Source organism: Sus scrofa, chromosome 7 (assembly GCF_000003025.6).
Source record: "Sus scrofa isolate TJ Tabasco breed Duroc chromosome 7, Sscrofa11.1, whole genome shotgun sequence".
Lineage (NCBI taxonomy): Eukaryota > Metazoa > Chordata > Mammalia > Artiodactyla > Suidae > Sus > Sus scrofa.
In genome coordinates, this window is record NC_010449.5 from 121,122,827 (window position 1) to 121,140,755 (window position 17,929).

The window sequence follows — 17,929 nt, forward strand, 5'->3', positions numbered from 1 at the left end:
GGGGGATTATGGGGCCAGAGGAGTCAAAGACGATCCCAGATTTCCATCTGTGGCAGAAGAAGTGGGCTAGAGGAGTCAGGGGAGCATGTTAGGTCAACCCCGTGGGACACTGAGAAGGGACAGTGGCCATGGGGTTAGAGATCAGGGGAGAATCCAGACCAGAGATGGAAGCTAACAAGGGTCGGCAGGCAGGAGGTTGTTAAGGCCCCAAGGGTGGATCAGGCGATGCCATGGTACCTGGGGCTCAGAGATGAAGCGGAGACTGGCACCACAGACCTGGTCTCAGGGCGCTGAGCTGAGAATGGAAGGAGATGGGCAGGTGGCGACAGGGAGAGCCTGGTTTCTAAAGACCAGGAGAGACTTATTCCAAAGAAGAGCCAGGACAGAGAGGAGACAGGGAAGGCGCAGGGACCGAGGGGAGGGAGCACGAGCACAGACAGAGGACCCGGCTCAGCTGAGAACGGCAGGGGGGAGAGGGGCACGCAGGGCAGCTGGCCTCTGAGGAAGTGAGTTTGGATTCCCCCCAACCTTCCTGAAGTAGAAGGCATCAGAATGGGACTACTGGAGGGGGTGGGGAGATGGACGCAAGCAGATTTCTTCTGGACTTTGAGCAAAGTGGTGGTGGGCGCTGAGTCAGGACCGTTAAAAGAACGGTCAGGTGCCTCACTCAGGTGACGCTGGGGACCCTGAACATGTTGCGGCTGAAATCTACATCCACACGTGGGGGTCCCTCCAGATGCCAGAACCAGAGGTGCAGAGGCAAAAGCGAGTAGATCCAAGGGTGAGGTTTCAGCAGGGATACGCCGCACGCCGCGCAGGAAGCTGAGGATGCCGGGGATCAGTCAGAGAGGTCTGGTCGGGGAAGGAAGGAGGGGCTAGAGAGCTGCAAGTCTGAGGCTGAAATAAAGGGGTAGCAGGGACGAGGTGTGAGAGGAGGGGAGGAGAGGACCTTGGGAGCTGAAGAATCCAAATGGGGCCCTGCTCCCAGGATGACAGGACCACGATGTGGCAGCCAGAGGTGGGAATGCAGGTACGTGGCGCTGCAGAGGCCAAAGCAGAGAGGCTGCAGGGATGAAGTGCCAGAGAAAGGTTGTGATCTAAACACCACGTCCTCAATGAGCACGAGAGGGGGTTCAATGAGGCCAGGAGATGGGAGAGGGAGACACCCAGGGGTGAAGGCTTGAACCTCAAATCTCTGGGTAAGACTTGGTCAGTCACCAGGGAAAGATTCAGGCAAACCCATAACCACATTCTTGCCACAATGACACTGCCTGTTTAAGCAAAACAGCGCAAGACACCCCCAATCTGCTCCTGGGGCAGGAACAGGGGGCACGGTTTAGAATATAACAGTCGGAGTTCCTGTTGTGGCGCAGTGGTTAACGAATCCGACTAGGAACCATGAGGTTGAGGGTTCGGTCCCCGCCCTTGCTCAGTGGGTTAACGATCCGGCGTTGCCCTGAGCTGTGGTGTAGATTGCAGACGTGGCTCGGATCCCGAGTTGCTGTGGCTCTGGCGTAGGCCGGTGGCTACAGCTCCGATTCGACCCCTAGCCTGGGAACCTCCATATGCCGCGGGAGCGGCCCAAGAAATAGCAACAACAACAACAACAAAGACAAAAAGACCAAAAAATAAATAAATAAATAAAAATAAAAAAATAGAATATAACAATCCCTCCTCCACACCCCATCCTTTTTTTTTTTTTTTTTTAATTTTATTTTTTTGGCCACATTCACAGCAGGCAGAAGTTCCTGAGCCAGGGCTGGAACCTCCTCTCCACAGCAGGGATAACACCAGATCCCTAACCTGCTGAGCCACCAGGGAACTCCCACACCACATGCTTTAAATCTCCAAATTAAAACCGTATGAACACCAAGGAAAGGTCAGGACGTGGAGAGAGGACGCTGATGCTCCTTCTCTTCCCTCTACCACCTCTGGGGTGCTGTTGCCCCAAGTGGCTGCTGTTGACACCCCCCCACCTCCCACCCCCAGTGATGACACCATCATCAGGTCTTCCTGGGTTTTACCCCTTCCAGCTGAATCCCAATAGACATACTTCCAAAAAGAGTTTCAGTATTGAGAAACTGAATTCTGATTGACATGCAAAACACGAAAGCAATTGTTTATTCTTTTTTTTTTTTTTCTTTTTTCCTTTTCTAAGGCCGCTTCCCATGGCATATGGAGGTTCCCAGGCTAGGGGTTGAAATGGAGCTGTAGCTGCCGGCCTACACCACAGCCACAGCAACGTCAGATCCAAGCCGCATCTGTGACCTACACCACAGCTCACGGCAACACCAGAATCCTTAACCCACTGAGCGAGGCCAGGGATCGAACCCCCAACCTCATGGTTCCTAGTCGGATTCGTCAACCACTGCGCCACAATGGGAACTCCAGTTGTTTATTCTACTTTTAATAGACAGTGATCCACTGAGGTCAGAGACTCAAAATTTATCACTGGGAGTTCCCATGGTGGCTCGTCGGTAATGAATCTGACTGGCATCCATGAGGACGCAGGTTCGCCCTCTGGCCTTGTTCAGTGGGTTAAGGATCCGGCATTGCAGTGAGCTGTGGTGTAAGTTGCAGATGTGGTTCAGATCCCACGTTGCTGTGGCTCGGGTGTAGGCCAGCAGCTACAGTTCTGATTCAACCCCTGGCCTGGGAACTTCCACATGCCAGGTACGGCCCTAAAAAGACAAAAAAAAAAAAAGGACAAAAACGTATCACTGATATGGCACATCTCTTTTAAAAAGTTTGGCTAGCAAATGAATTCTCATCTGCTCTAAGAAACTGCGTGAGCGCTGGGTCCAGCCTATGAGGACGAGCCCTGAAACCCTCAGAGAAGCTGAGATGTGAGCAGCAGAGGCTGGTTCACCTGGAATGAGGGGGCAGAAGGAAATACGACCAATCCCAAGAAGCGTCAACACATCCCACATCTTACTGATCTTTACAGCGGAACCCTAAGAGCCTGGCCTGGTTAAGCCTGTTTTAGAGCCGAGGAAATGAAGAGTCAGAGGTTACAAGAGTTAGCAGATGGGGTAAGGGAAGGGAGTAGCCTGGATGCGGAGTGTGGGGTCCATGGATGCAAATTATTACCTTGGGAATGGATAAGACAATAAGGGCCTACTGTATGGCACAGGGAACTACATCCAATCTCCTGGGACAGACCATGGTGGAGAAGAATATATACATTAAAAAAAAAGACCATACATAAGTATGTATAACTGAGTCACTTTGCTGCGCAGCAGAAATTGGCACAACATTGTAAACCAACTATACTTTAATTGATAAGGATAGAATAACAGCCGTAGTAGATGTCACCTGATGATGAAGGCACGTGCAGGACCTGACCTGTGTGGCTGACTCTAGTCTGCTTTTTTTTGGCTGCACCCACAGCATGTGGAAATTCCTGCGCCAAGGACTGAACCCGCGTCTCCCCAGCAACTCGAGCCGCTGCAGTTGGATCCTTAACCCACTGCACCATAGTGGGAACGCCACGATTTCCCCTATTAATCCCCAAGTTCGAGAACTTTGAACAAGCAATGGCTCATAAAAACAAAAAAGTAGGCTGATGATGTCAGTAGCCACGTACGGAGAAAACCTCAGCCATCTCAGGAGCAGTTTCAGTGGATTAAGTGGTTTCTCTGATGAATTTCCAAGGGGAAATAGCCCTTTTATACTGAGTGCTGGGGGCTTATCCCAAATATCAGCAAATTCATCACCTACTTTATTTTACCTACTTCCTTTTCACATAGATTAAAAAAAAGGCAGGTCTGCAGCCAAGCACTGGCTTGGGCACTCTGGGGTTTGCTCGACTCTCACGTCCCAGGTGGATGTCTCTTCCTCAGCAGGGCCTTTACCCCACAGCATGGGCTAGGTCGTCCTGCACCCAAGTCTCCGCTTCTTCCTAGGACTTCCAAGTGGAATTTGTTTGATTTTGCTTTTTCCAGGGCCACACCCACAGCACATGGAAGCTCCCGGGCTAGGGACCCAATTGGAGCTTCAGCTGTTGGCCTACGCCACAGCCACAGCCATGCCAGATCCGAGCTGCCTCGGTGACCGTCACGGATGCTAGTCAGGTTCGTAACCCACTGAGCCACAGTGGGACCTCCCCAAGTGGAATTTAGACCAGCACCTGTGAGCTCACTGGTCATGGCCTGTCTCCTCTGGCCTCATGGGGCAGGTGCTTGGCCAACAGGGGAATGAACAGCTGGGCTCACCCACCTCATTCCTCTTTGATACACAGAGAAAATCGGTATCAGAGGCCGCGTGTCTAGCCCACTCAGAGCTCCTTCCATTCCAGCACTAACCTCTCACACACAGAGGCACGAGTCGGTCAGCTTCCTGTATCTCTGCACGCCGTGAAATAAGTGTGCCCATTGAACTTAGCATGGATTGAAGCAGAACTTTCTAATCATTCTGTTCAAGTGTGCAAGCTGCCTTCCCTTGCATGGGCGGGAGGCAGGAGCAACTGCGGTACGGACGAGTTCATTTAGCTGCTACGTTGGCAGGGCACACAACTAGCCACATAGAGGAAAATGAGGTGAATTTATTACTAGACATTTCAACTTACTTTTTTTTTTTTTTTTTTTTTTTTTGTCTCTTTGTTTTTTCTGGGGCTGCTCCCGCTGCATATGGAGGTTCCCAGGTTAAGGGTCTAATCGGAGCTGTAGCTGCCGGCCTATGCCAGAGCCACAGCAACGTGGGATCCGAGCAGCATCTGCACAGCTCAAGGCAACGCCAGATCCTTAACCCACTGAGCGAGGCCAGGGATCGAACCCGCAACCTCATGGTTCCTGTCGGACTCGTTAACCACTGCGCCACGACGGGAACTCCCAGATTTCAACTTTCTTTAGATTTATGAGCAATAACCAGATTCATTTACTGCACTAAACCACTTTGCCTCAGGAAAAGAGTTTGACTAAGGCCTTATAAACGTGAAGGACAAAAAATGTTGCATAAATGGTGATAGCTTTATGTGCAGTGAGGGCTTTTCACCATAATTTAAGCTCCAAATCTAACATATGCATTGGTTTTGGGGGTAAACTGCCCAGGTTTCAAAGATTTCACAATCAAAAAGAACTACAGCTTAGGTTATTAGGAAAACGTGTTTTTCATTTAACTTGTATTGACCCAAACCAGGGGTTACTAGTTTAGATGCATAAACACAAACTGTCATCCTTTTATTGGGAACTCGGCATGGATCTGAAGTCAAACAAGCTCCCCACTCCCAAACTTACAGAGGTTGTGCCACCTAACAAAAAGCAAAAAACGCCACCTCTTGCACGGTGACCGTGAACAACTCCTGTCTCAGCTCAGCTGCAAAAATGAGACTGGGTTGGTTCTGCTCAGGCCTAACATTCTCCACGTTGTAACTGATACATAGACCAAATGCCTGCTAGACATAAACGTTAAAAAAGAACTGGACATTAGAACTAACCAAAAAGCAATTTCACAAAAGGCAGCCAAACTAATTCGTGGTAAGGGAAATTATTTAGCATGAGTTCACGGCCTGATTCAATGCCAATCTGTTAGCAATGGAAAAATGGTAGAGTCAGATTTATCAGGTAGCCTCCCTATAATCAATAAATTGAAAAGATACTCGGAAAAAGATACAAGGTGTCTTTTAATTCACATCCGCTACCCTCTCTCCACAGGTGTGCCTTCCTAAACAGCAGCATCTTGACGCTGCTGGAAATTTAATGGAGGTTTCAGGAAGGGAACCATCAGGAACGAAGGAGCTGAGGAGACATTCAAAGAGCTGTGGGTAACAGTCCACCCCTTTGTCCTGTGAGGTCCTGCGCAGGCCACATCCCCTGCAGGATATTCAGCACACCTCCCCAGCCACCATTAGTGAGCTCACTTCTCAGAGAGTCTAGAAACTTCACCCAACTCTAATGATCCTTCCAATCTTCTACTTTCTTCTATAGCTGTTGACATTCCTTTTCTGGTGGATTGGAAAGTTTGTACAAAGTTGGAGCTTTTGAGACACTTGAAATGGTCAAGCGCTATTACACAGAACCTCTCTGTCAGAGCCTCCATTTTTTGATGAACCAAAAAGCAACCATCCCATGCACCGAGCTGCAGACAGAACCAGCCGCAGTCTCTGCTCTCAGAGTTGGAAGCGTAAAAGCTCGCAGACCTAGGTGTAAAATACCAAGTTTAATCACGTGGCATTAGTCATTTGTCTTGTTGCCAAATCAAAGGGACTCTAGAAGTTCAGAGGGAAGGCTCGCTGGTTCAATTTGCTACAACCAAACAGAACAGAATAAAATGCTCTGGAACTACTCTTTAACCTGCTTTTTTTTTTTTTTTTTGTCTTTTTGCCATTTCTTGGGCTGCTCCCGCAGCATACAGAGGTTCACCGGCCTACGCCAGAGCCACAGCAACGCGGGATCCAAGCCGAGTCTGCAACCTACACCACAGCTCACGGCAACGCCGGATCCTTCACCCACTGAGCGAGACCAGGGAATGAACCTGCAACCTCATGGTTCCTATTCAGATTCGTTAACCACTGCGCCACGACAGGAACTCCTAACCTATCCTTTTATTTTATTTTCATCTCTAGCCGCCCTGAGGCACATGGAGTTCCAGGGCCAGGGATCAGATCCGAGCTGCAGCAACGCTGTGGGATCCTTTAACCCACTGTGCTGGGCAGGGATGGAACCTAAGTCCTGGTGCTACAGAGACATCCCCAATCCCCGGTTGCGCCACCATGAGAACTCCATTTGTTTACTTATTTATTTATTGGCTGTGCCCAGGGCATATGTAAGTTCCCAAACTGGAGAGCGAACCCACACCTCAGCAACGACCTGGGCTGCTGCAGTGACAACGCCGGATCCTTAACCCACTGCCCCACAAGATAAAACTCTCAATGTGTCCTTTTAAATGGGGTTGCAGCAAATGCGAGCAGGCCAGAGCCAAGACAGCACAGTGTCTTTGCATGTTGGTCCATAAGCTACTCCCGAGCAAAAGAGGGAGTTGAGACTAACTGCCACCACAGAAAACTCAGGCCTACCTAACAGATCACCTGCTCTGGGGCAATTTTTAAAAGCTCTTCTTGTAGTAGGTGCTTGGGCTAACCCTGAGGAGCAGCTTGGCACCTTCTCCCAGGACCTTTCCTGACAGGTGAACCTTTTTAGCGATCTCCAAATGACTGTCAAGTCCACAGATCACGATTCAGAAGCCAGTTCACCCAACTGGGTACCTCCCCCCTTTCTCTTGTACCTATGGGGAAGTACCAACCACATACAGAGACATCCTCCCATCAATTACTAGAGAGTGGGGAAAGTGAAATTAATTAAGTCCCCTAAAAATTCTCCCACAACTGGTTTTCATTTGCGAAATATTTACGCAGAATTTATAAGCTATGAAGTCAGAAACGATTTAGTTCAACAGGCTTGATTTCAGCAAACTGTGTGGGTGCAGCAATCTAAGATTACTCAGGATTTAAAACTCAGATTCAAAGAGACAATGATCCGGTTTTTCACTTCATATACTAAGATTCTCAAATATCAAGTTCAATGCCATTTAAAAATGAAACTAAATGAAATTGACAAAACCACTCTTTAATCAAAACATATAAACCGTGCTCTAAGTTCTCAAAAAGACACCCGCTTGTTACAAGTGGAATCTAACACTGACATAGGACAGTTCAGAATAATCATGGTATTCACTTGCAAGAACACTACTGCAAAAAACAAGTATAAACGTTGAAAATACACACGTTCAAAAAATTCACACAGCCGTTCAATTGGCCCAACGAGTAACAAAGACACACCTTCGCAGCTTTTCGTGATTTTCTTCCCTAAAAACCAGTTATTTCTAATGCTTCAAACACAAAGTCAGGACGACCAAATAAAGACAAAACCACCTTCATCAAGGTTTAATTTGCCGCTAATTAGTGCCAAGAAAAACATACGCTCTGCTGCAGGTATAAAGGAGAACAGGGAGGGAAAACTGGGATTTTGAACAAGAGGACAAATGCAAAGCCTGGTGGGCAAAGGAGGAGCATCTACGCAAGTGAGAAACAGGTGAAGACGGTGGTCGAGAGAAACAATGGTTGGCTGGAGAGCGAAGGGGAGGCTCAGAGGGAAATTTTAGAAAGCCGCAGAGAGCCAAGCTCCAGGACCAGCGGCCGGGATCCGGCAGTTCTAAGATCTACGGGGAAGCAGGCACCCAACGGCTCGGTCTCAGGTTTCCGCGGGTCACAAAAGGATAACGGACATCCTCCCAACGGTGGACCTGGGGGCTCCGCGCGCCGCTTCCGCTCGACCGCCCCGCCCCGCCCCGCGTGCAGCCCACCTGCGCTCGGCCCCGGACCCAGCGGGGCCCGGGGACCGGTGCTCGCAGCGCGATGCTGGCCTGTGGCCACCGGCGAACACCTTCCTCTGCTGCTCGCTCGCCCGCCTTTGTTCGCCTGGACCTCCTCCCTCACTCGGTCGCCATCGCCTGCCCGAAGCCAGGCAGGAATCAAGAGCAAAAGCTGCCCGACGCGAAAAAGGAGGCACAGGCGTTTCTCTTCAAAGCAGACTTTATTGGGGCGCCGGGGCAGCCCCGCGCGCCCACCCGCTCCCCTCCGCGACCCCCGGGCCGCCCACCCCCCAGGACCCCGGGCTCGGCCGCCCCGCCCAGCCCCGCCCCTCAGGCCCCTTCCCACGCGGCGCCGGGTGCCGCGCGGACCGCTCACCGGCTCCCGAAGCGGCGGCTGCAGCGTCGACACCCCGCTCTAGAGTGCGGCCCGGGTCCGGGGCGGCGGGTTTTGCTGCTGTTGCACCGCGAAGGGCGGGAGCCGCACGACTCGCGGCGGCGGTGGCGGCGGCGGCGGCGCGCTGACGTCACGCGCAGCGGCCAGCCAGCGCGCGCGGGGGCCGTCCCGTCGGCCCCAATCCGGGAGGAGCCCGGGTTGAGTGGGCGGGGCGGCAGCGGCGAACGGGCAGACCGATTGGCAGAGGAGGAGGAGCGAGAGAGCGAGCAAGCGAGTTAGGAGCGAGGTGGGGCGGGCCGAGGCCGCACGGAAGTCTCGCGAGGCCAAGCCTGAGCGGAGTGTGGCGGCGGCGGCGGCGGCGAGATCTGGGCTCAGGGTGAGGAGTTGGTATTTGTGTGGAAGGAGGCGGAGGCGCAGGAGGAAGGGGGAAGCGGAGCGCCGGCCCGGAGGGCGGGAGGAGGCGCGGCCAGAGCGGGCGGCCGAGGCGCGGCGCGGCGGGGCGCCGGGGCGAGCAGCGGCCGAGCGAGCGCGGGGCGCACCGAGGCGAGGAGGCGGGGAAGCCCGCCGCCACCGCCGCCGCGCCCGCCCCTTCCCCCCGCCGCCCGCCCCCTCTCCCCCCGCCCGCCCGCCCGCCGCCTTCCTCCCTCTGCCTTCCTTCCCCACGGCCGGCCGCCTCCTCGCCCGCCTGCCCGCAGCCCCGGAGCTGAGGCCGCCGCGGCCGTGGCGGCCGAGCCCTCAGTCATGGCCTCGGGCGACACCCTCTACATCGCCACGGACGGCTCGGAGATGCCGGCCGAGATCGTGGAGCTGCACGAGATCGAGGTGGAGACCATCCCGGTGGAGACCATCGAGACCACGGTGGTGGGCGAGGAGGAGGAGGACGACGACGACGACGAGGACGGCGGCGGCGGAGACCACGGCGGCGGGGGCGGCCACGGGCACGCGGGCCATCACCACCACCACCACCACCACCACCACCCGCCCATGATCGCGCTGCAGCCGCTGGTCACCGACGACCCGACCCAGGTGCACCACCACCAGGAGGTGATCTTGGTGCAGACGCGCGAGGAGGTGGTGGGCGGCGACGACTCGGACGGGCTGCGCGCCGAGGACGGCTTCGAAGACCAGATCCTCATCCCGGTGCCCGCGCCGGCCGGCGGCGACGACGACTACATCGAGCAGACGCTGGTCACCGTGGCTGCGGCCGGCAAGAGCGGCGGCGGCGGCTCGTCGTCGTCGGGCGGCGGCCGCGTCAAGAAGGGCGGCGGCAAGAAGAGCGGCAAGAAGGGCTACCTCGGCGGCGGGGCCGGGGCGGCGGGCGGCGCGGACGCGGGCAACAAGAAGTGGGAGCAGAAGCAGGTGCAGATCAAGACCCTGGAGGGCGAGTTCTCGGTCACCATGTGGTCCTCAGGTGAGCGCCGGCGCGCGCCGGCCCCCGGGATGTTTTTGTTTTGAAGGGAAGCCATGTTTTATGTGTGTGATGGGCGCCGCCATCTTCTTCGCAGGGCAAGTATGGCGGCCCCAAAAGATGGCGGGCCGCGGCGGGGGCGGCGGGCGGCGGGCGGCGGGCCGAAGATGGCGGCGGAGGCGCGGCGCCGCCCGCTAGGCCGCAATGGCGTAGTTTCCCCGGGCGGGGCGGCCGCGCGGCGCGGGGCGGGGCGCGCGGGGCGGGGCGCGCTCGGGCCAACGGACGCCCCGCCGGCCCGTTGTCCGCGGCCCCCGCCCGCGTGTGCGTCCGCGGGGCGGCCGCCCTCGAGGCCCCGGGGCGCGGGCAGGGCGTTGGCGGGGCTGCGCGGCGTGGACCTCGCGCCGGGCGGGCCGCGCCTTTCCGTGGCCTGCCGCTGGGGGGCGTCCCTGGGGCCGCGCCGCCCCCCGCCCCTTCCCGGGAGCCTCGACTGCTCCCGGGAGGCGCCTTCCGAAGGGGGCGGAGGCGCCGGCCGCGCTCGCCTCGGCGGGGCGGGACCAGGGCGGCGCGCGGCGCTCGCGTCGGGCTCGGCGCCCGCAGGGCCTGTCACCGCGCGGCGGCCGAGGTCCCCGCTCCTGCTGCCGCCGCGGCGCCGGGCCGGGAGGGCCCGCGGGGATCGTAGCCGACGGCGAGCCCTGGGCTCGCGGAAGTTTGGTTTTCTTCGGCCCGGGGCGCTTTGCGCACGGGCCGGTTGGCTGCACAGCGAGGCGCGCTTGCCACTGCGTCGGTAGACTCGAGCGCTTCGTGGACGTTTCCTCTTGTGTTTGACCTGGTGGAAAGCGCCTTGTTCTCCCCGTGAAAAGAGGGTCCGCCAGGCGTCTTTCTGCAATTTCAGTACTGCTTTGAATGAAAGCCAGAAAAAATAGAGCAAAAGAGATTTATCTGCACATGTAAATCTCTTTGTTTTTCCTTTGTAACTGTGGAAGGGCTTTTTGTTTGTTTTTGCTGTGATTTTGTTACTTGATGCAAAGATTATCTGGTTAAACTGCTGGAATAGTAAATAAGACTGAGAATAATCCTGTCGTAAGTAGTTAACCTAGGACCTGTGGTGATTGGATTTAAGCTGTAGAATGGCCTACCCCATGGTTACTCCACCGCTGTTCAGTGAATTCTCAGAATTGGATGGAGCTTGGAAATGTGCACTTTGAGTATTAAAGGGTTTCTGGAATTCACAGGAACGAATAAAATAAGCCAAAAGGCTGGACTGAGAAGCTGGTCTGGTGGTATCTCCTGAAAGCCCCAAGTTGAGATAACTAAGGCAGAAGGGATCTGTGACTCACGACTGAGCAAAGGAATGGAGTTTCTGTCAAAATGCAATAGCAGTTGCTGACAGGCTCTATTCTGGGTTTCCGAAGACCTTGCAGAGCTCAGTAACTTCAGCAGGAGCTGTATGTTTAAATGAAATGTATGTTTCAGCACTTAAAAGGTTCTGTATACATTCTGGTGTGCAGAATGATTGCACACTATTCATGTTGGAGCTAAAAGTCGTATTTTTCTGTTATTAATAGGAATGGAATAATGGAGGGGGTGTTAGTTATTGATGAGTTTGCTGAATTCAAAGATATCATTTGAAATTGGATGTTTAGGTAAAGATACATTTATTACATAAAGCTTAGGTTTACTCTTTTTCATGATATGGTTGTGTTACCTCCACTGTAGTTCAGAACAGTGGGATGTTTTATATATTCTGCACTTGATTTTACCAGATTGCTACCCCACTTTTCCATACCAAGAAAACTTTGTGATGAAGGCTTTACTTGAATGTATCAAAATTAGGTTAAAAGTCATTATTTCCTCTGTGCAAGTGGTTGCTCATAGGCTTGTGCAGTTTGGGGGTATTTTAAGGTCCATTTCTTTTTTCTTTTTTGGCTGCCCCTTGGCATATCGAGTTCCCAAGCCAGGGATCAGCTCTGAGCCGCAGTTGCGGCAGTATCAGATCCTTAACCCACTGCGCTGGCCTGGGGATCAAACTTGCGTCCCAGCACTGCAGAGACACCGTCGATGCCATTGCACCACAGTGGGAACTCACTGTCCCTTTCTTTAAAGAGTTAGTTGTCTGGCATGTTGCAGTACTCTGCACAAAGGTGGTTGTAAATATTTGATGGTAATAACGCAGTAAGGAAGTTTTCTCAGACATGTTTTGTGGTAAACTATTCCCTTTCCTTATTCTTGTGGTTTGGACTGTTACCAAAGAGAAGCTAAATGGTTCGTGATTAACTGTCCATGTCCCAAGTTCAAATTCTACATATAGTTTCATCTTCAGAACCGAAGTAAGGAGATAATTGATAACAGGCAAAAAAAAAAAAAAAAAAAAAAAAAACCAAAGCAAGTTATTTGTTAAGCTAAGTTTCTATTTGTAGGAGTTCCCCCTACGGTGCAGTGGGTTCAGAACCTGTCTGCAGCAGCTGGGGTCGCTGCTGGTGCAGGTTTGATCCCTGGCTGGGCACAGTGAGTTAAAACCATCAGCCGTTGCCACAGCTGTGGCTCAGATTCCACCCTTGGCCCTGGAACTTGCCATATGCTGTGGGTGGCGCCATTAAGTGAATAAATAAGTAGAATTATAAAAGGTGAAGGAATGTCTCTGTGTGTGTGTTGACTGGTAGGCCATGTGCACAGGGCTTTCACACACTTGATCACATTTGATCCTAGACTTAAGAGTTTAAAACCATCTCAGCCTAAGCTCGAACTTAGTTAATCAGAAGTCTTTATAAAAATAGTGGTTGGGGAGTTGCCGTGGTGGAGCATCTCAAACGAATCCAACTAAGAACCATGAGATTGAGGGTTTGATCCCTGACCTTGCTCAGTGGGTTAAGGATCCAGTGTTGCCGTGAGCTGTGTTGTAGGTCGCAGACTTGGCTTGGATCTGGCATTGCTGTGGCTCTGGCGTAGGCCGATAGCTGTAGCTCCGGTTAGATCCCTGGCCTGAAACTTCCATATGCCCCAGGTGCCGTCCTAAAAAGACTGAAAAGACTGAACAGAGTTGTCTTGTGGAAGAGTGGGTTTAGGATCTAGTGATTTGCTGCAGCAGCTTGGGTCGCTGCTGTGGCCCAGGTTCAATCCCTCTCCCCGGGGAATTCCACATGGCCGCAGGTGGCACCGATAAATAAATAAATAATAAATAAATAAATAAATAAGTAAATAAAGGTAACTGTACTCTTGTTACCTCTAGTTACTTGTTATTAACTTTTGGCTAAAAAAATATATAGTGGGAAAGCACACCCGAGGGCTTTTTGGGTTTCTTTTGCTTGCATGCCATCATCGTTTAATTTCCCACAGTGACAGCGGTCTGTATAATCGGCATCATTTGAATGGAATAGCAGAAAGAGGAATCTAGTAGTTCTGTAGCGGAGTAGTTTTAGATCTAAAGGGGTCTCTAGCGATCTCCTTTTTTCAAATTGATATAATTCATGTGCACATGGTTCAGTGGTTTCTGTTACTCTCACCGGATTGTGCAACAGATACCGCTGTCTGGTTCCAGGACACCTATCACCCTAGAAAGAAACCCCATAACCAGCAGCAGTCACTTCCTAGTCCCCAGCCCCCAAAGCCCGGCAGCCACTGATCCACTTTCTTTTTGGCTGGATTTGCATATTCTGGACATTTTGTTGGGGTGGAATCATACATACCTTTTGCATCTGGCTTCTTCTGTTTTCAAGATTCTTCAGAGTTTAAGAATGTACTTCGTTCATTTTTACAGCCTGGTAGTCTTCCCTTGTATAGATAAAGCAGCAGGAGCTGCTTATTGCTGATGAGAGAATTCAGGCCTAGTTAAGGTTGAACATTTTTTAATATTTAATCACAGTTCAACTGCGTTTTGAATAGTCTTCATCCATTGCTTCAAGGCCCCTGTGTTTTTTGGTTTATTCCTAGCATATAATTAAGGAACACTGCATTGTTGCCGGATTTAGGGCATCGTGTCATGTATTTTTTTCCCTAGATGTTCGTCACTGTAGTTTAGGACTGACATCCCCGATTCATAGAACTTGTTATAAGCTAAACCACTTAACTAAATCACTGGGTCTGGTAGGAAAGCAAATAATAAAAATTGAGTATTTAAAACATTTAGTTTTGGGGCTCCTGTTGTGGCTCAGTGGTTAACAAATCCGACTAGGAACCAAGAGGTTGCGGGTTCGATCCCTGGCCTGGTTCAGTGGGTTAAGGATCCAGTGTTGCCGTGAGCTGTGGTGTAGGTCACAGATGCGGCTCCGATCCCAAGTTGCTGTGGCTCTGGCATAGGCTGGAGGCTATAGCTCTGATTAGACCCCTAGCCCGGGACCCTCCATATGCCGCGGGGTGCAGCCCTAGAGAAGACAAAAAACATTTAGTTTTGAGAGAAAGCCAAGAAGGCTTTAAAATCTTGAAGTTTCAGGTGGTGAGAATTTGTGACCTTCCCTCAAGGCTGTGTTGGTATTTTAATTATCTTCTGTTAGACTGAATATAGAAGTGCTTTGTGTGCATTGAATGAAACATCTACCAGACCAGAAAACCACTGATATTAGAATCAGCAAGTTGAAAGAAAATTGAGAAGTATTAAATTTTTTTGTTTATATATTCAGAAAGCTCAGGTTTGCCAAAACTGACTAGTCCTGACCATTCACTATTTTTTTTTTATCACGCCATTTATCACAAGGAGAGAGGCCATAAATGTAAACTCCCATGGAGCCAAGCCAAAGAAACCCTCCAAAGTAATCATGTCAACCCCATGACCTACATAGAGCAGCCTCCGTCATAGACCCGAGTCCTGACCTGGTAGCTCTGGAAGCCTGGCTTACTGATAAGCCTCTGTGCTCTCAGAGACGCCTCTCCAGGTTATTAACCACCCCCGCCCCCAGCCCCAGTCAGCAGCTGTTGCCCCCTGGTAGGAAAAGGAAAAATCCTCATCAGAGAAGGCCAGGGCTCCTGATCTCCCTACTGCAACTAGCATTTTAGTCTTTTGTAAGAGAATAAATAATAGTTTTAAAAAGTATGCCAGACTTCTGGGTGGATATTTACAAAAAGGCTGTTTATTTTGAAGTCTGCTTTAGTTGGGCCTGTTTGTGTTTTCGTTGGTGGTTTTTGTTGTTGTTTTTTTAAGGTTTGTTTTAAGGCTGGGAAATTTAGGGCCCATAACAGGTTATTAGCAAAAACAATTATTTATGAAGGACGTTGCTTTTCCTTTATCATCTTTTTTTTTTTTTTTTTTTTTTTTTTTTTTTTTTTTTGGCTTTTCAGGGCTGCACTTGCAGCAAATGAAAGTTCCCAGGCTAGGGGTTGAATCAGAGCTACAGCTGCTGGCCTAAACCACAGCCACAGCAGCAACGCCAGACCCTTGACCCACTGAGCGAGGCCAGGGATCGAACCTGCATCCTCATGGATGCCAGTCGGATTCTTTTCCGCTGAGCCATCATAAGAACTCCCCAAAACATGTTAAAGATTACATTTCATTGCTTTTGGCCAACTATTAGGAAATTGTGGCGAGGTCTAGCGAGTTAGCTGACTCGGTTGTAAAAGTGTGGACTTTAATTTCTGTTTGGAAGAGGAGCCATTTCCTAGTCCTTGAGGCGTCTTGTGTTAGTAGGTCCCATTCTGTTTAGCTGTGTGATTAATTATCCATAACAGCAAGCCCAGTGGTTTCTGGGAATCTCACTGTAGCAGCATCACATTTCCTCTTTAGAGGGCACCGACCAAAGATCTGACCTTGGCATATCTTCACTTCTGACCTTGGGATCTTTGGAAAGTGACTTGTTAGAGTAGGGGAATCCCTAAAAGCTTTTTTCATTTCCTTTAGAACAGAAAATTCTATTCCCTTCTGAATTCCTGTGTAACAAGAGGAAGCAATGTATGCCATCATTTCTTAAAGCGAAACTACCCAGTTTTAACATGACCTGGCAAATGAGATAATGAATGGGTAGTTCTCTTGTTAACTATTCAGTTACTTTAGCCTTACAGTGTGATTTCAGGTGCCATTAAACATTGAACCATTGCAGATGGTTGTGACAGGCTCATTTTGTGTGTGTACATTATACCCCACACATATAAGGACTGAGGGCCAGGGACTGAGGCACTGATGTGCTGGAAGCTGTTCTTGGGGTTTCTGGGCCCTGTCTCCTCTCCTCTAGGAGAGCCACCAACTTTAGCTGGTATTTCTAGTATCTCACAGTATCACCCAAAATATCTTTTTTTTTTTTTTTTTGCAGTTCTCAACTCAGCCTTCTTCTTTCCCCTTTTTGTCTTTTAGCTTCTACACACCCCCCAGAAAATCGAGGGAGAGAAGCTACTGCCACGACTCCCAATTGACATTTGGGTGGGGTTTGGAGGGTTTGGGGGGGAGGTTGGCCCTGCCTGTGGCATGTGGAAGTTCCCTGGGCCAGGGATGGAACCTGTGCCACAGCTGTGACCAGAGTCACAACAGTGACAATGCTGAGTCCTTAACCCACTGAACCATCAGGGAACGCTTGCAGTTGGTTTTTAATTCTTTTTTTTTTTTTTTTTTTTTTTTTTTGTCTTTTTGCCATTTTCTTGGGCCGCTCCCACGGCATATGGAGGTTCCCAGGCTAGGGGTCGAATCAGAGCTGTAGCCTCCGGCCTACGCCAGAGCCACAGCAACGCTGGATCCAAGCCGCGTCTGCAACCTACACCACAGCTCACGGCAACGCCGGATAGTTAACCCACTGAGCAAGGGCAGGGACCGAACCCGCAACCTCATGGTTCCCAGTCGGGTTCGTTAACCACTGCGCCACGACGGGAACTCCGGTTTTTAATTTTTTTATTTTGTTGATACACTAACTTGTACCTTGTAGTAGTACATATGGTCCTTATACTGAATACATTTTAATAGAATCTTAACAAGGACTAAACATGGACCTCTGGATTTCACTTCTGGGGCTCTAGTCACACACAGACTATTCCTTCTTGAATTGTCTAAGACTGAAATCATATGACTTCACTCCTTTGCCCCCAAACCCCTCAAACACAACAGTGTGAATATACCTAATGCCACTGAACTGTAGACTTGAAAATGGTTTGAGTGGTAAATTTTATGTTTTATTAAAATTTTTACCCACTCACATCCCCAGGACATGCTGTTGCATTCAGTTAAATCCGGACTCCTTACCGTAACCTGCCAGGCCACCCGTGACTTGGCCCCTGCTTTCTTCTCTGACTCCCACCTTCCTCCCTCTGCTCCCATTAGGCTCCAGCCTTCCTGGTCTTCTTTTAGTTCCTTGAACTTGTTCCTTTGCACTTGTTCTTAGCCTCCAGTGTCCTGACCCCAGATGTGCACATTCAATTTCAGCTCTAAGAGGGCCTGTTCATCCTTTCAACCTAGCGTGCACGCTCAGGCACATACACACTGTTGCTTTATCTCATGACCCTTTATTTTCTTCATAGCACTGTCCAAAATTATCTTAACTTGCTACTTATCGCCTTCCTCTAGAATGTAAGTCCTGGGCTGTAACGCTGCAGCCTTAGGATGGTTCAAGGCACACAGAGGATGTTCAGTAAGTAACTGAGTGACTGAGTCCATGGAAGTTGTGCTGAAAGGCAGAATCACGGCCTGGAGACCAAAATACCATTCTCATCTATTGCTCCTTCTGCAGGACTAGTAAGGGTGGGGCGATGGTAGAGAAACAATCCTTTCTAGAGAAGGCATGGACTTTAGTCAATTCTAGATTCAAATCCTGGGTCTGTGCTTCTTGAGAAGCTTTCTTAGGACTGAATTCTAAAGTAAGCTTTTCTGGGTTCCCTTGTGGCACAATGGGTTAAGGATCCAGCATTGTCACTGC

At 50.9% G+C, this 17,929-nt stretch overlaps 2 protein-coding genes across 2 annotated transcripts in view; one reads left to right on the top strand and one right to left on the bottom strand.

Annotated features, from left to right (window-relative positions):
• Positions 1–8,786, bottom strand: part of DEGS2 (delta 4-desaturase, sphingolipid 2) — a 73,511-nt gene extending 64,725 nt beyond the window's left edge. Inside the window, exon 1 of the mRNA XM_021099703.1 lies at positions 8,684–8,786. The gene's annotated coding sequence lies outside the window, so the exon portion shown is untranslated. The remainder of the gene's footprint in view (positions 1–8,683) is intronic.
• Positions 9,342–17,929, top strand: part of YY1 (YY1 transcription factor) — a 38,532-nt gene continuing 29,944 nt past the window's right edge. Inside the window, exon 1 of the mRNA XM_021099699.1 lies at positions 9,342–10,112. Coding sequence (XP_020955358.1) covers positions 9,443–10,112 — 670 coding nt within the window. The 5' untranslated portion in view covers positions 9,342–9,442. The remainder of the gene's footprint in view (positions 10,113–17,929) is intronic.